Source organism: Nipponia nippon, unplaced genomic scaffold (assembly GCF_047370975.1).
Source record: "Nipponia nippon isolate SJK-2023a ecotype South Korea unplaced genomic scaffold, ASM4737097v1 scaffold_11, whole genome shotgun sequence".
Classification (NCBI taxonomy): Eukaryota; Metazoa; Chordata; class Aves; order Pelecaniformes; family Threskiornithidae; genus Nipponia; species Nipponia nippon.
The window spans coordinates 15,003,294-15,020,258 of NW_028262302.1; the positions used below are offsets into that span (position 1 = coordinate 15,003,294).

A 16,965-nucleotide genomic window follows, 5' to 3' on the forward strand; every position below is an offset into this window, starting at 1 on the left:
GCAGTCAGATGCAATAGATACTTCAGCACGTATTCTGAAGGGAAGAATGATAAAGGAAGTTAGGAAGATAACCGGCAAGGAAATAAAAGGCTGTACTGGTTAACCAAGGGGAAATGGGAAATCAGGCCATGTCACTTGATAAGGTAACTGGTTTTCTGGGCAGAAAAATAAAGTTCATCTAATCTATCTGGACATCCTCAAAGTATTTTTTATATGAGAAATGATTAATAGCAAGGAATAGGAGAGAACTAGAAAGGAGTTGGCTAAAGAGGAAGGGAAATGAATGTTTCATTTGGGAGAGCATATTGGTGTGTGTATCGATAGATTAACCTATCAGGTGTATGGAGTTTATTCAAGGAGTTTCTTAAAGTCTTGTGGACTAATCTTATTTCATTAATAACTGTGATACAATACTAAATTTGCTGATGACACGGTTATTAATACAGAGGGGAATTATGATGTCAGGCAGATTGAAAGGACCTCGAGGACCAGAATAATTGTGTGAATTTACTCATACAAAGTGCAGCTAGGGCTAACAGTGACAATTTATACTGGTAAGATGGGAGTTAGTTTTAGATCGCTGTGGATGAGAATGACCTAATGTATTAATTGATCACAAGCTAACTGTGAGCTGCCAATGTAGTATATCTGGTAAACTAATTCCTGTACAGACATTCATTCTTCACAGGAGGTATTACTTCCCTGAAATTTTTATTTGCAATACTATATTCTGATCACCTTAATTCAAGAGTGGTGAAGTCAAACTGCAGCAGACGCCGAGAGGACTGCCAGGCTGATCAGGGGAACAAAGAGCCTGTTTTAGGAGTGAAGACTAACTGCTGAGCTTAGCTTGTTTAACCCAGAATTACAGCAGATATGACTGCAGTCTTTAAATACCAGGAAAGGAAGAATATTTTAAAGTAAAGGACAACACTGGCACAAGAAGAAACTCAGTAAACTGGCCAACAGTAATTTTAGGTAGGAAATAAGAAGTTTCCATGGCAACCAATGAGTAAAGAATCCTTGAAGGCAAAAAGTTGTTAGTTTTAATATAAAGTTTGACATGCATATGACAGATAGTGTTCATGGTTGTCATAGCAAGGAACTGGACTTATCGGCTACCTCTATGTTATGAATGTAACAGTGCCAGTCCTTGGCTTGGAGGCAGGCTGGTGTGGCTTGACCATCTCCGTACTGGTAAACTCTCTTAACCTCCCGACTTAGGGCGCTTGCATCCTTACTGCCTACAGGGAAGTGTCTGGGCTGGCGCTAACCCAGGGAACCCTGTGGGAGAGTGCGGGCTGGCCTTGGGGACCACACTGGCAATTCCACTCTGTGAAAGACTGAGCTCCAGTCCCTGTACCATGCTCAGTACCGTTTAAGCTGTACCTCGTTCCAGAGATGTTTTCCCTTCCCTGCTCCTTCTAAAGGGTTGAGGAAATTCCTGGTAGAATATGGTATAGACCTCCCTACTGAAATACTGATGGCACTGAAATTTTTGCCATTACTGTTCCTATTTCTAAAATGTAAATACATTCTGCTTTATGCGGATGTTTGAAAAAAATAGTAAACCTGGCCAAAATAAGGTGTTCTTTTTTGCAATAGAAAATAATTCACTTAAACTTCATAAAGCAATTTGCTATTAGATCCTACTGTCTGGTCAAATATCCTACAAATAGCTGGAAGATAAGAGGAAAAATGGCACTTTCTATTATTTGCTCTGTTGTTATTCTTTGTGCACGTGCTATTAACTACTTTTGGACAGAGGGCAGCAGATTAGACACTGTAGGAGGAGAACATTACTAGTTCTTACAGAAAGACATGAAGAACGCAGTGATTGCAATCTTACAAATTTCATATATTACATAAAAACAAAAATTTAAGGATCTTTTCTGTGTTCTTGTAAAATACTCTTTGGCTTTTTAGATCTTATTGGAGGGTACTAAGTTACAGGAAAGGATATGGGACACTAATTTACAGACAAAGAAAGCACAGTGAGTACATTCCAGTGTTTTTTCCTTTATACCCCTTTTAATTATTAATTATATAGCTGTTAGAACGAGATGACCAAAGTGGCAAAAGAACAATCAGAAATTTTCTGCAAATGACAGTAGTAAAATGAAGCAACAGTTTCTTAGCAACAAACTGGAAAATATGCTAAATAATATTTTTTTTCTGCTGAGCTTTGTATATGCTATGTTCCAAGCATTGTTCTGAAGTAGACCCAGATTTTTGTGCGTGGTTCTTTTAGATTAATGTTCTTACAGGTTGTGCCTTGACATGGAGTTTTCTTACTTGATGTATGAATGGAATAAAAAGTCTTGTTTTGTAAGGCTAAGGCATTAGATGGAACATTACAGCTGCATTTTTTAAGGGTTTGGTGAACTGTAAAAAACCAAAAAAGGCAAGCCATTCCAATCAGAGGTTGCTCATTTGGAAATGGTGGGCACTGGTTGATCCAGCTCTGGCCGTCTCTCAGTGGTGGTGAACAGACTGAATTGAACTTCTGCACAGTTTAGGTGCTGAGTCCTGAGCAGAACTGTGATTACTCAGTGCATAATCTACATAGTGTACATTATGAAAGCGTATTTATTTTTTGTGGAGTATTAAATTAAGAGAAAAAAGGGGAAAAGAAGAATTAAGTGTTTAACTTAGTTTTGACCTTTATGGAAGCTCTTCAGTAGTCTATTTAAAAAAAAAAAAAAAAAAAAAAAAAAGAAAAAAAGCAGCCAAAAAACCCCCAAAAGAAAGCATTACTTTCAAGTTGACCCAAAATGTATTGCCTCCCCCCCCTCCAACATAATCCAAAAATATTCTGCTGAATTTTTCCTCCTTTTTTGGTTTGGCCATTGCATAAGAAATTCTGGCTTTTAATCTAGAGTGCACACATTTTGCCTGAAAGCATTTCTTGCCATGTCCTTCTATATCCCCCAAACCGGTTCCTTCATGTTTCAGCTGATTCAGGCATTGCAATACATGCTGAGACTTCCTAAATTTTCAACTTCTCTGTGAATAATTTGATTTACAGGTTAGTTCTTTGGGAACGGGTAACAGGTAAAGTAAGAATCGCAGCCTTTTTAGAGCAATTTCCAGAAGGCAGACACCTAACTGCTGGGTGGCAAAGGAGAACTGTGCATCTGTGCAACATGACAAATCCCTTCACCCAAGAGTCCTTAGGTCGAGCCAGTGTACCTGAAGAATACTTCAGGTACAAAGTTCTCCCATCTATTTTGTCTTTTTTTTTTATCTTAGTCTGTATTGCATTTGGAGTTTATTGCTTTAGAAGGCATGAACAACACTATTTCTCTTCTGCCACTAGGTACAAGTGCCATTTTCCCAGGTGCTCTGCAGTTGTCTCCATCAGTAGAAGGATTATTTAAAAACAGCCCTGTTTTGGCTTCTCAAGCTTACAAAGCTCCTGTGTTAAAATGCAGGTTCCAATTCACTCTGGATTTTGCAAAAGCAATACGAAATAGCTCTTCATTCTATTACAATAGCTTTGACAAGGTTAGAATGAAGCTGAAAGTAGAGCTTTATTTGGGAGAAGAGAGTAGTGGAAAAGGGAGGAGCTGAAGGCAGCAGCAGTGGAAGGGAAGTCATGCGTGACTTTCATCACAGATGAGAATGACAGGCCACTGGGGAAAATATGCCTGCAGAGTTACTATCAGAGGGGATTAATTTTTATATATGTGGTTTTGGAACAAAATATGCAAGCTTTTTTTTTTTTTTTTTCTATCTGGCAAATGTGTGGGTCAAAAGGAGATATGTTTATATTGAATCTGGGCAAGCTTATTCCTTCTGTGATCTTTATTCTGGTCCAGTATTCAATTTACAGAAAAAAAATAATCTTATTTTTATTCTGCTTTTCACATTTCCAGGATATTTCTAGATCTCTTTGACATATCTACTGATTTTAAAATTAATGGGAGTCATTCCTGCACAGTGTTTCCTGCACTGAGTTATAAGGACAGATTTTTAAAGGCATTAAGGGAGCTGTTTACAAGTTTATAAAAAACCCTCTTCTTTAGTGGCTTACAAAATTTATGTAAAACATAGTATGATAAATCAGGCTAATTGTATATCCAAACACCACGTTCTTTAGTCTTTAAAACTGAGTTATGAAATACCTGATTTGAAAACTGCAGTGAGTTCCTAATTCAAGGCACACAAAAGAAAATGTCTTTGGTCTCATAAGATCTTTAAGATTCATGAGAACTACTTGCAAGGTGAAATAACCACAACTTGGCTGTGAAAGAACTTGCAAAAGCCTTTTTCTAACTAATTGAGATTGGGATTTCAGTATGTTTTCCTAATACTTGTCATTGGCAGAAGCCCGCATGTCAGGATTCTGAATTTGAGAACATTTTCTAAAACTCTTTTTTTTTTTTTTTTTTTTTTTTCCCCCCTTGTGGAGTGAGTTAGTTAACTACTCAGAGGGCACTTAGGTTCAGTTGTAACTATTATATTTGCTGTCTGATGATGTTCCCTGGTTCAAAGGACAATGCAGAAATGTTCAAAATAGTGTTTCTCATTTTAATTCGTCATCGTGCCTTGAAAACTCCAAATGGTTTTGGTTTTCTATTACATAACAGTTTAATTATTTATATGTACTTTGGATTAGATTTTTCTGCTAGTAATTCTGTTGTACATTTGAAATAAGGACCACATTTATTTTTTGCTAAATAAAAGCTGAGGTACTTACCAATCATAAAATAAAAGTCAATCAGATTCTGGGCAATATACTAGATAGTATTATCTAATCCTTACAATTTCTGGAATTATTTTTATACTTCATCAGCAAAGCTTACTGGGTCATGGGGGCATTTCACGGTAATAGTGAAACATTGCACCCACTCAAGTAAGCCCCTATACAATGTTTACAGGGTTTTTTTAACTCCTGGTGGGAGTGTGATTGTTTAGTTGTGTGCCATATAATCATCGCAAAGGCCACTGCCTTGAGGCCTGGAGAGTTACTGGGGAAGAATATCGGTATTGAAATCTGCCCTGCTGTAGGTATGAGCAGTGTGTAACCTGCGTCTGGGAAAGGACTGTAGAGGTGAAGAATAAGAAGTTACGAAGAGTGGAAGTGATGCCTTCGGTGTAGATTCACAATTCACTGCCAAGGACGCCAAAGGTCGGTCTGGTTTTTTTCTTTAATACAAAATCATTCATTGGGGGAGGAACCTGCTTTGGACTTTTCATTAAAATCAGCATGTTTATAGGTTTCTTCCGTGTAATTCTGCTTTGAAACAGCTGCGATAGCGGGGCGGGACGCTGGTGAGGTGTCCTAGGACGGCTGGAAAGGGACGCTACCCGAGCTGAGGAGACGGTGGCAGCGGGCGAGGCGCCCCGTGAGGGCAGCCGCGGCAGTGGAAGAGGAGCTTCGGGAAGGCTGTAGCTGTGGGAGGGGAAGCCCGTGGAGGCCACAGCTGTGGAAGAGGAGCCCCTCGGGCGGCCAGGGCAGGCCGGGGGCAGCCCGGCGGCAGCCCGGCGGGGCAGCGGGAGGCGGCGGGTGCTGGGGCCGGGCCCCGCAGGCGAGGCCCCGCGCGGGAACGGCCGCTGAGGGGGCGGCGGCGCCCCCCGCGCGCTCGGGGTTTGCCGCGCTCGGGCGCGGTGTTGCCCCGCGGAGGCCGCTGTAGCGCCGCGTTGCCCCGGCGACCGGCTCGGCGTTGCTGGGGCGGCCCCGCCGCGGACGCCGGCGCCCTGCGGGCCGCAGGGCTGCCCCGGGCCGGGTGCCGCGGCGCTCGCCCCCGCTCTGCCGGGGAGGGCGCCTGGGGGGGTTGCGCCGCGGGAGCGGGACGGGGGCGGGGAGCGTTACTGCACCACAACGACCGTCCCTCCTCCCGGGGCGGGGGGGCAGAGGCGGCACCCGGGCTCCGCGGCGGGGGGCTGCTCCGCGCCGCGCCGCGCCCTGCCCCGTCGGTGAGGAGCAAGCCCCGCAGCCCGGGCGCTGCGCCCCGAGGCTCCGCGCCGCCCCCTCCCCGCGCCCGGAGGCAGCCTGGACCCCGCGCCCCGCCTGCGGACAGGGCCGGCCCGCGAAGAGGGGAAACTTGGCTGGGAACTCCCCCCCCCCCCCCGCGCCGAGGCACCAGCGGCTGCACCGGGCTCCCGGTGCCGGGGGCTGGAGGCGCCGGCCCCGCTCCCCGCCCGCCCGGGCTCAGCAGAGCGGCTCGGCCGGAGAAAGTTTCCCGTCAGAGGGGGCTCGGCGGGGGCGGGCAGGCGCTGCCGCAGTGTGTGCGCTGAGGCGAGGCTGCTGGCGGCGGCGGCCTGGCGGCGGCGGGAGGCGGGCGGCTGGCGCGCGCGGAGGGGGTGTTGCGCCGTGTCGGTCCTGCCTCCGCCCGTGCGATGTGAGACCCGGGGAGAGCGTCGGTTGGCAAAGGCCGTGGTTGTTACATGCATCCGATAATCTTCTTCTCCAGAATGGATTTTAGTCAGAGCAATTTGTTTGGATACATAGAAGACCTGCAGGAGCTAACTATTATAGAGAGGCCAGTACGCAGGAGCCTGAAGGTATAGACTTCAAAATAGAACGATGCTTTAAAATCCGTTTGAAATTGTGTCTGTTTTATTTATGCACAGCTAACCGAATAGGCAGTTTATTTTTTTTACAGCGCCAGGATACTAAAAATTGTTGTCGGTCATTTTGGAATAAACAGTCTCGAATTCTGTATAGCAGGGACTTAATATCTTCGGTATAACAATATTAAGCTGGAAAAAATAGGCTAACTTAGGTCTTTAATTTTATATGTGACTTGTTTATACTTTAACTGATTAATAGTGATAGTGTCTGATATGGAACTGTACTTCTATTACATCACATCTTTTCCTGGTGAAAGATTTATTTGATTGAATCTGAAATGTTGGCTAGAGATTTCAAGGGTTAAATTCAAATTACTCATGGAACTATCTCTGGATGTGGGGAGGAAGGGGTTGTTTTATGAAGATTAAAATTAGGAAATAGTAAGACATTGTAAACTCATAATCTCTATTTCACGCTTGACAGACGCCAGAAGAAATAGAAAGATTGACAGTTGATGAAGAACTCAGTGATATTGAAAGGGCTGTTTATCTACTCAGGTATTTTTTAAACTGTTACTGTGAAACATTGCTGACCATTGTGCTTACATACGGCTTTTTTAATGCTTTACTCTTCACTCCTTTTATTTTCTGTCTTTCAGTAGTAGTTTTTTTACTTTCTGCTACGTTAAACGTATAAACAAGATAAAAATAGGTACTGTAATTTAAAAAAAAAAAAACCATAGAATAGGATGCCTGTATACATGTATAAACATTTCTGAGTTTCTAATATGGCCATCACCAACACCGAGTTATACTTCATCTTCTTTTCCCCTGCAGCTGATTTTTCAAGATTTCCTGAGTGTTAACATTAATAACACCAATCATTCAGTGACTTTATGTTCACTCTAAGGCATGAGCAGTTACCACAGACTGATAACAGAGCTGTTTGAGCATACTGCATATGTCTGAGCTTTCAGAAGAGAAAACTTGAGAGATTAGTTTTATAGTCGTTAGGAAATACTGTAGAAGATACTATGTTAATACTTCCCTGTGTTCTGTTTTTTCATTTTACCTCCTTCTTCCTGTTCTTTAGAGTATTTATTTGCAGCTACTTGAATAACTTCCATTTTGATAGTTTAAAATACAGATCTTTCAACTACTGTGTAAGTCATCTTTGAGAGTACAAATGTTCTGAGGGATTTTGATTTGAATGTGCATTTTTAAACAATAGCTAGTAATTGGAGAACCAGCTGCAGCTCCCTCTCAGTTTGCTTGTTCTGCTATTTTAAGTACTCTTCTAGTCTGTGCCTGTCCTCAATGTTTAGCGTACATATTCTCAGTGCCTTAATTTTCTCTTTTTGGGGCATGTGGCTTTATTTTTAGGTAAGCATTTTTGTCCACTGATACTACTTTTGATACTGAATTTTGTTTATGTTTTTTTTTTTAATGCTGAACTTTATTAAATAGTGGATTTTAAAACTTGCTTTGCTAATAGTTCCTGTAATCAAAGCGGTCTGTTGACTCTAGGCAAATTCAGAGGAAACAGTTTGCATGTGGTGCATATCATTGCAGAGGATGCATATCAATTTTGGTTTTTACCTCACAGCAATCAGCATAGTTGACTCTTTTTTTTTTTTTTTTTTCTTTCCTTTCCCTGTGTGGCAGCAAATTTCTTTGCTCTTTTCCCAATTAAAGATCATGTTTCCAGCAATATGCTTTTACTGGATTGTTGCCTTGTTAAAGGGTAAAAGGTTCCACTTCGTATCTTTCATCTTACTAATTGCTGTTCAGCCTGGCCTTGAACTTCTCCTGACATCTTCATCTGCTTTCTCTCTACTTGAACAGCTGTTCTGGGGACATAATATTCTTTTCCTTGTGGCGAAGTTTTCATTTTTGCCTCTGCATTGTCCTCATTGCTGAAAGGTAGCTTCATCTCTGCTTGATAAGCTTTTTGTAAGGCAATCACTTGCTGTGATTGTCCAGGTATGTTAATACAATAATCCAGTGGAAGCTTTTGCTGTTCAGTAGTATACTGCATTCCCTGTACCGAGTGGAGTATAAGAAAACACAGTTGAAAAGCTGCCTGTAACACAGGTAGTATCCTTTATATAATGTACAAAGATACGTATTTTTGGCTTGTCTGGCGTTTTTTAATCTAGTATAATACAATACCCCTGCCTGTTCCAGTGTGACAATAATGTCAGTCTGGTCTTTTCATGCCTCATTTTCTCACACAGATGCATTATTTGCTCTCCTTCATTGTCCCTTATGTGGGATGCTCCTTGATGTTATCCTAAAAAGACACTGCCTTTTCTGAAAATCCCACTGTAAAAATTGCTTTGGTGAGATTGAAATGAATTGTTAATGATGTCTGTGCAGTGCTCCATTTGGAAAGGATGATGCTATCTCCATATACATTAAAAAAATATGCAAGAACAATAATAGAAAGCAAATATCTTTTCTTAAATATCTACAAGTAGTATCAAAGTACTTAATGTTGTGCCACATTGTCTTTTATGTTGTCACTTATTTATGTAACCCTAACCTGCAAGTTGGAGATTTTTAATTTACTGAGGAGGATATCTTTAGTGTTACTTGTGCAGTACAATGGAGCTGACAAATACTGAGTAAAACCTTTGTATGATACAGCAAAGCTAATGTTTAGTAATTATTTTTTGTGAAAGTCCAAAGAGAGTCCTCACATTTTCATGGCTTTCATTCTGAACAAAAAACCTCAACCACTTTCTTCTCTTTGCGTTCTGCTTTCCCTCCCAACTTCTCCCCACCCCTGAACTTGGATACTCCGGTCTGCTTACATGCAGAGTTGTTGTATGTTGTAGTAGATACTTGCTTTTTCTAGATTTCTGCTTCTGAAGTCTTTTACTATGGTAGTCTGAAAACAGGTACGTTGACATCCTAGTTGGAGAGAGTAGTACAGCCTTTTACTGTCTGAGGCTTTTGGTGCCTGAATAGTGTTTTTTGTTTGTTTTGTTTTGTTTTGTTTGTTTTTTTTTTTTCTTTCTTTGGATGTTTTCTTTTCTGGTGACTGATTCTTGTTATACTGTGTATATGAGGAGGTATTAATTTCCCAATCAGTTTCATCAGTTCATTCTTCTTTTTTCACTTCTTGTATTACTTCTCATTTGCCAGTAGTACTATGGGGTTTCTGACATGCTCTTTTACTTCTTGGTATTGTAAAGTTATTTGTTTTGCTTGTCTAGTATGTGTTTGTATCCATCTAATGATTATTTTGTATTTCCGCAAGGTCTTGTCTGTCTGTATCTAGCCATGATGTATTGTCATAGGTTTTGTAAATTTCTGTTTGTTGTCTTCTGGTGAGTGTGAAATAAATATATGTCTACAAATGTTCTTAGCACGTGGTGAGTACACTGACACATTAATCCTGTTTGCAACCTCACGTTCACAGGAATGTGGCTTCATTTTAATTGGTTTTCTATTGTTACTTATCATAGTTTGGTTTTACGTTCTAAAGTGCTAATTGTAATTTTGATAATCCTAACAAGTACATATATATATATTATTTAATTATTATTTTTAGGGGATGACTTTGCTTTCAGTCTCCCCTTTTCTGCCAGTACTATTGTTCAGATAACTAAGTAATGAGGTAGCTTGACAAGATGATCTAGCTAAAGCTGATCATTTTTAGTCAGATTAGTTTTCAGCTAAATCAACTCCTTGATTTGACTCATCATGTGGATATAGGAATAGTTGTGCAAACAAGAGGAAAGGACTCAATAGCTCTCCTGGTGGCCAGAGTCACTTCAATATGACATAAGCATGGGTGAACTTCAGCTTTAGATCATTGTTTCCCAGAGTACTCAGTTTTAATTAGGTAACATTCTGCAATTAGACTGAGCAAGTTCTAATTTAATAAGAATGTGGTAGCAAATTGGGCTGTTATTTGTTATAATCTCAATTAACCTTGATTCTGGTTGAGGAACTGGGCTTCCTTAGACCAGCTTGTCAGGGATGTTTATGAACTTGCCGTGGAAATCAAATGGATTTAGGTACCTGAAGAGGGAGAGGCATCTGAGTGCCTAGGATCTATGTTTCAGAGCTTCAACCTGAGTGCTTGGGGATTTCTGGAGGGTCTAACTGGAATCGCTGAGGAGCTGTATTCTGACTGTATTTTGGGTGTTGCTGGCCCGACGGAAGAACAAGGAGAGCAAAATAGCTATGTGCATCTCAACCATGTCGGTGTCAAGACTGATCGCTTGTTGTAAAACCATCAGCAGATGAAGACAAGCTGCCAGACTTTTCACTGAAGTGACTGAATAGTTTGCATTCCACTTCAGGGCATCGTGACCTCTACCAGGACAGTGGCAAGAAGCAGCTCAGGGACAGTATGTTGTATTCCTGCTATGAACTTTTGCCTGTCATCTTAGTTTCCATGTTTGCTGATGTTTGATTGATGTTATTACTTATTTTTATTTGTCTTACTGTAGCTCACCCTTTTATGGCATACAGCCAATAGCCCAAATATATATTCTTCGCCTGATGTTAATCTGGTTTGGATACAAGGATGCTTACTGGCATGCACGCTGTAGCATGGTTTGTTTTCCTGAGGACTTTTCTGATAGATTTCCCTAGGGGTTTTACATTGTTGTGTGTACTGTATTATTTTGTATTCAGCTACTTCTTGTTTATTTGTGCCTGCTTAGTGGTAAAGCTTCCAGGCCTTGACATTTCTGTCATACTCAAAATAACAGGGTAATAATGAGTTATCAAGGTGGAAGATTGAATTATTCACCCTTTTGGGAACATACGGTACTTTGGTTTTGGAGTGATCCTATCTCTCAGTTTAGCAAACAACACAATGCCCCTCCAAAATATTTAGCACAGTTTTTGAAGACACAATAGATACTTTATCTAGATTGGAAAGAATTCAATGCCTATAAACTTAGCATGTCTTAAAAAAAAAAAAAAAAAAGTTGTACTTTATTGTAGCCATCTTTGATTAGCTAGAGTATTCTCAAATTCTAAACATCTTTTTATACAGTATATGTTGTTAATTGTGTCAAAACCACTACTATTTAAAAGATTTTTTTTTTTTAGTTTTTATTTTCCTTTTAGTTTTTAGTCTTCATCATGTTAGTTTTGGAGATTTTTTTTTTTTTTTTTTTTTCTTCTCTGTAGGTGCAGGCAACTCACCTCTGATTTTAAATGAAAGCTTTCATTTAAATGTAACTTTAGAAGCTGATTTTCTAATATAAACATTGTGTCAATTTTTTTTTTTGTTACATAATCGTGAGACCTGGCTACTCTATTCAGATTATACAGCTTCTGAATTTATGGTCCTGATGCATGCATAGTACACTGAAAGATCCAGCTGTCATGCTAAGCACGTTGGAAAACAATTCTTCCAACTATACTAACTATGCTGGCAAGCTGTAAATGCTAACATAAAAAGTATTTCCTCAGTCTTTTTTTTTTTTTTTTTCCTGGGCCTAATTTAATAGTTTCTTTTATTTTGTAAATTACAACTTAAATTTTATAAAAGTTTCATTCCTGATGCCTTTAGTTGGATGGATAAATTAGTTGCTTGACCTTGACTCTGTTATGCAAATAAATTAATGTATATGAAATTGATTCTTTCACGTTGAAGTGAAAGGTGTACCTGTAGTCTTCTGAAATGATGCTAAGTCACATACTTCTATTAATATTTAGATTTGTGCAAGTACTTCTGTTGATCATATTTGCTGAGTTGAAGCTACAGCTGAGGAATGAGCTGTAAATATACGGAGCAGAGTTAATATAGTGCTCTGAAAAACCTCAAAAAAAAAAAAAAAAAGAGAAGAGAGAGAAAAACCTTAATTTCTGTTTTCTTTCTCAGGCCGCACGCAGTCAGTGCAGGAAGATGGCAGCGCCAGTCCTCTCCCTGTTCTAGTGTTTATGCTACATTTGCCCTTGTGCCTGCACAGCACATTGGACAACTTATCTGATGCAAACCATGAAAAAAACAGTTGGTTTTAAAACAGATTAACTGTGTGGTCCAGGACTTTGTGCACTTGAAAAAAGCCCTGTGCCAGCACAAGAGAAGTGTGCAGCAGCATGGGAACAGGGCTTGGGAGTGGGTCAAATGGCTTTGAGATTTAGCACTACATTTGGCTGGCTTATGGTATTCTTGATGCTAAGGTTTCCTGGTGCATAGTTTCATAGTCAAATTAAGCTGAATGAAGCTCTTCCTACATGAGAAAGAGTAGCTCTTCTTTCCTTACGTGACCGCGTGTTTCTGATACATTTTGTGCACCAGCACTAATGCTATCGCAGCCACGCAGTCTCGGTCAGATTAGGGAACTGATACTAATTCTAACAAATTTTTCAGGTTCTTGCTTCCAACAAAATGTGCAACTGCATGACTGCTTGTGCTAATGTAAGCGGGAGCATGAGCAGAGAACATGTCACAGCTGGCAGATCACTCTCCCATCAATAGCAGAACAGATTTAGTTCAGGTTACGCTAATCTTGAATCTATACTTTGAATTTGTGAAGTCAAGTACTAGTTGAAATGATGAGAGAGTATGAAGTATCAGCTGTAGTTTATTTAATGAGCCCTTTGACATTAAATGGACTTCTGGAAGTCTACATGAGAGCTGCAGTGAGTGAGATCAGTGGTAGCTCTTCCTTATGCGTTGTCAAATTCTCCTCTGGAGATGTCAATTATATTTATGTTTCAGAGCATCTTTGTGCATGACATAATAAGGAGAAACTAGGTAGCTGTTTGGATGCCTTTTTTAATAGTAAACACAGTTGAAAGAACTGTGGGTTCTCTTAACTTCTAAAAATCGTTCTGTTGCCCTGGGAAAACCTTATCATGCTCTCCTAGAAAAGATCTGTATAGGAATATTCAGCTAACTATTTACAATGTTTCTTTCTTTCTATATGACAAATCCCATACAGGAATAGCATGTTGCCCAGCAGGAGACTGAGTTTGTTTTGTTTTTGTTTAGATGAGCACTGGTATTTAAGAAATAACTTTAACAGCTGCACAGTTCATTTTGAGATGGCACATAATTAATGTGTAAGTATAATAATTCTCCTTTATATCACCTTCCTTAGGAAGCTCCAAGTGTTTATAACAACATTTTGTACTTGTAAGGAGCTTTTATCCTCATGCTTGCTCAATATTACTAACTTATGTTTGTATCCTTTGCCTGATTTGGCAAGAGATACTAGTATTACAGTAGTTTATGTCAGGACCTGGAGATGCATCCAATGGAAACTGCTTGAGTATATAGATGGGAAAATGTGATGTTTTGTGTTAGAATATATCAAAGGTGCAAACTCCTCAAAGAGTAGGTCAAGCTGTCCGTTTATGGCAAGTCTGAGAACACTTTCACACAATGGTGCCCTGTAATATAATGACTGTCGTGCTAGTGACTGAAACAAGTATCTAGTGGATTTTCTTGAAAACTCCTGGTGTTTTGAGGACTACTTTGTTGTAGGCATAGGGAGCCCTTCACATGTCATGGTGTGATGCTTCCATGGCCCTGCACTCTGACTCTACTTCATTTGTTGCTGACAGAGAGAAGCAGCAGCAGTTAGTACTGGCCCAGCTACTCTTCCCCTAAAAGCAGTAGTAAACATTTAAATTTTCTGAGTATCAGGATAGTAGCGTGCACCATTACCTGTCCCAAAAATCTGAGTACTCCGAGACTCTTCAGAATAATGATTCTTAGTGCTGATACACCACATATTTTTACATTCAGAGCTCTTTCAGATACTCCTCTGAATCTCCACAAAGTGAGGCAGATAACACCCCATTATGTATTCGTTCACATTGCTGCACTTCGTAAACTTTGTGTGAAAGGAAGTTGTTTTACTGAGGTGAAATTCTGATTATAATTTAAGGACTTCAGGAACCAGGACCTCAGGAACTAGGACTGCAGGCTTGGGCCTGCATCTGTGCCTCAGCTGTTATGCTATGACAGGAATAATTGGGAATGAGACAAGAAATAGCTTCATTGAGATTTAATATTAATCAGGTTCTCTGGAGTATACTTGTAGAACTGTTTTATTTAGTTATTTTTAGAGTTAACTTTAGTAATATTAATGTTTTTGTCTTTGTTCCACCAGCTGGTAGTCTAAATGCCAACACTGTAGTAAAGTTACGCTGGATCTTTGTCAAGCCTCAGAGCCCAAACCTTTACGTCACAGGAAAGAAACCAGGATTATTTCATCACTTAAACAGAAATTTTTACACTGGGAAAACAGAATGGGAATGTAGACAGTTCTTGAGACAGCAATTCAAGGAGGTCTCCATTATTCATGGAGAAGTTCTCCTACTTTGGTAGGGCCGTCTTATTTAATCTTTCAGGGGCAGCTTTTTGTGTAAGAAAAGTTCTCTTTAGGCCTTGACGACAAACTCAAAAGGAAATTGGAAGCGATTTCTATGGTGAGGATTTCAGTTGACATAGTCCGGCAAAACCCATACTACAGCTTAAGAACCAACTGTTTAAATTATACACAACTATGTGTATAAAAGACTCTGTGCCTGAAAAAGAAGGTCTCTTCAGATTCCACAACTGGTGCCACAACTGACAACTCTAGCCAAAGGCAGAGTTATGCCCTCAGGGAAAGGTTTTTAAAGACAGGCTAGTGATGCAAAAGTAGCAAGAATCTTTTCATTTGAACGTGATAGTGATAGGAATGCTACTTAACTGAGTTGTTCTTGAAACTCACACTTTGAGAATTAACATGTCACTGGCATTCTTACATCTTGATTCTCTCCCTTCTCCCCCCGCCCGGATGTATAATTACCTTCCTAGACCGGGTTGTGTATGGGTCTTTCCAGTCTGAACAATAACAGTGTCCTTTGCAGGCTTTGAAAATAAGCGTTCTCTATGTCTTATGGCTCAGTTTGTTAAAACTAGTTTCACATGGCTATCACATTCACTGCAGTTCTTGAAGTCGCTCCTCTCTGTGTGAATAACCTTGCTGGTCTCATGAAGACCTTTTTTGACAAGATGGAGTCTTTCCCATTGAATGTTAATTCCCTATAGCCTATCAGATGAACACCCCTGTCTTCGGAAGAAAAATATCTTTCTGCTTTATGAGTCATAATAAAACAGAATGAGAAAAGAGACAAAGAACCACTTGGAAACTTCTGCTAGATCTTAGATATAGCTGTCTGAGGCATGCTTTATTGCCTCTGGCTGATACTTTTATACAAGCAAGAAAATGTACCAGATATTTCCTATCCATGTTATTATTTGAATGGACTCTTGATGATGCAGATATTCTTATTTAAATTCTACCTTTTAGATTCTTTTGCATTCAAATAAATGTTTCTGCATGTTTCTTTTTGCAAAGCATTACCCTATGAGGTGTTAATCTTAAGGAATAAAAATATCAGGCTCTGGATATATTCCTCCCTATCTTGGTAGCAGTCATTTCAGGAGCAGTTTTCTTTATTACATGTTGTTGTGTGGCTGTGGGTTCTGAGAATGTGTACAACTCCCATGTGCAGATTAGCTGAGTCATTCCTTGTCGGTCGTATCAACTCACAGCAGGACCAAGGGGAATTGCGATGTTTTCTTGAACTTTTTAACTATTATTGGAAATGTCTTGCCCATCTACCCCTTACATACTGACGGATTTTAGATACCTACCCCTTTCCTAACAGACTCTACAGGTAGGCAATACTTCTTAGTCATTGTATAATTCCAAAACTACACATTCTTTGTTTACAGAAACATGCTACAGTGTGATTTTAGTCCTAGTGTTTATCTGTAATTCCTACTTTGCTGTTCTTTCACTGTTCTTAAATTTACTATAGCATAAGAAAGTCAGATTCAGGCTGTGTGTAAGCAGGGATAGATGAACTGATATGAATGGAATTGCATAATTTTAAGTGTGTATGAACCCAAGCTGAGTATAGTAACTAGGCGTCTTGTTTTATTGACTTTTATCTGCTTAGAGTAGCCAGGAAGGTATTTGTAGGTCTTCAGACACTTTTTAAAATTTACATTTTCTGTGAGATTATATAAATAAAGGTGACCAGCATCACCAAATAATGTATAAAGATGAAGAAAGACTGAAGCCTCAAAGAGCATAGTCTTACATTCTTTCTCATGGGGGGAAAAAAAAGTCATTCATGCATTCTTCTTGTCCTTATCCATTTTTCAATAATCATCTGGTTTTAAAAGAATTCTTCTGGTTTTGCAAAGAGATCAAACCAGGCATTTTTTCCTAAGGCATTTTTTCTCATAGGTTTTTAAACTTAAGTATTCCACTTGATTGTGAAAAAACCCCATAGGATTTTTTTTTTCTTTCCCCAGTGTATCTTAAATCAGAATGATATAATTTTTTTTTTATTTTTTTGAACAGCAATGCACTCTAACTGTGAACAGAATTGCAAAAGTTGCCACAGGGTTTTCTGTGGCAGTCCAGGAGCATGAGAAAAGGTAGAAGCAGAAAGTCTTGG

The 16,965-nt window shown here is 39.8% G+C and overlaps 1 protein-coding gene across 6 annotated transcripts in view; it reads left to right on the top strand.

Moving 5' to 3' along the window:
- The first annotated feature begins 5,876 nt into the window (after positions 1-5,876).
- Positions 5,877-16,965, top strand: part of PPP4R4 (protein phosphatase 4 regulatory subunit 4) — a 73,712-nt gene continuing 62,623 nt past the window's right edge. For 2 of the 6 annotated variants that reach the window (XM_087747611.1, XM_087747610.1), the window contains exons 1-2: positions 5,877-6,510; positions 7,004-7,077. In XM_087747611.1, the coding sequence (XP_087603737.1) occupies positions 6,394-6,510; positions 7,004-7,077 (191 nt within the window). In that variant the 5' untranslated portion in view covers positions 5,877-6,393. The remainder of the gene's footprint in view (positions 6,511-7,003; positions 7,078-16,965) is intronic. The other 4 variants (XM_087747606.1, XM_087747607.1, XM_087747608.1 and 1 more) reach the window with 3 other exon arrangements.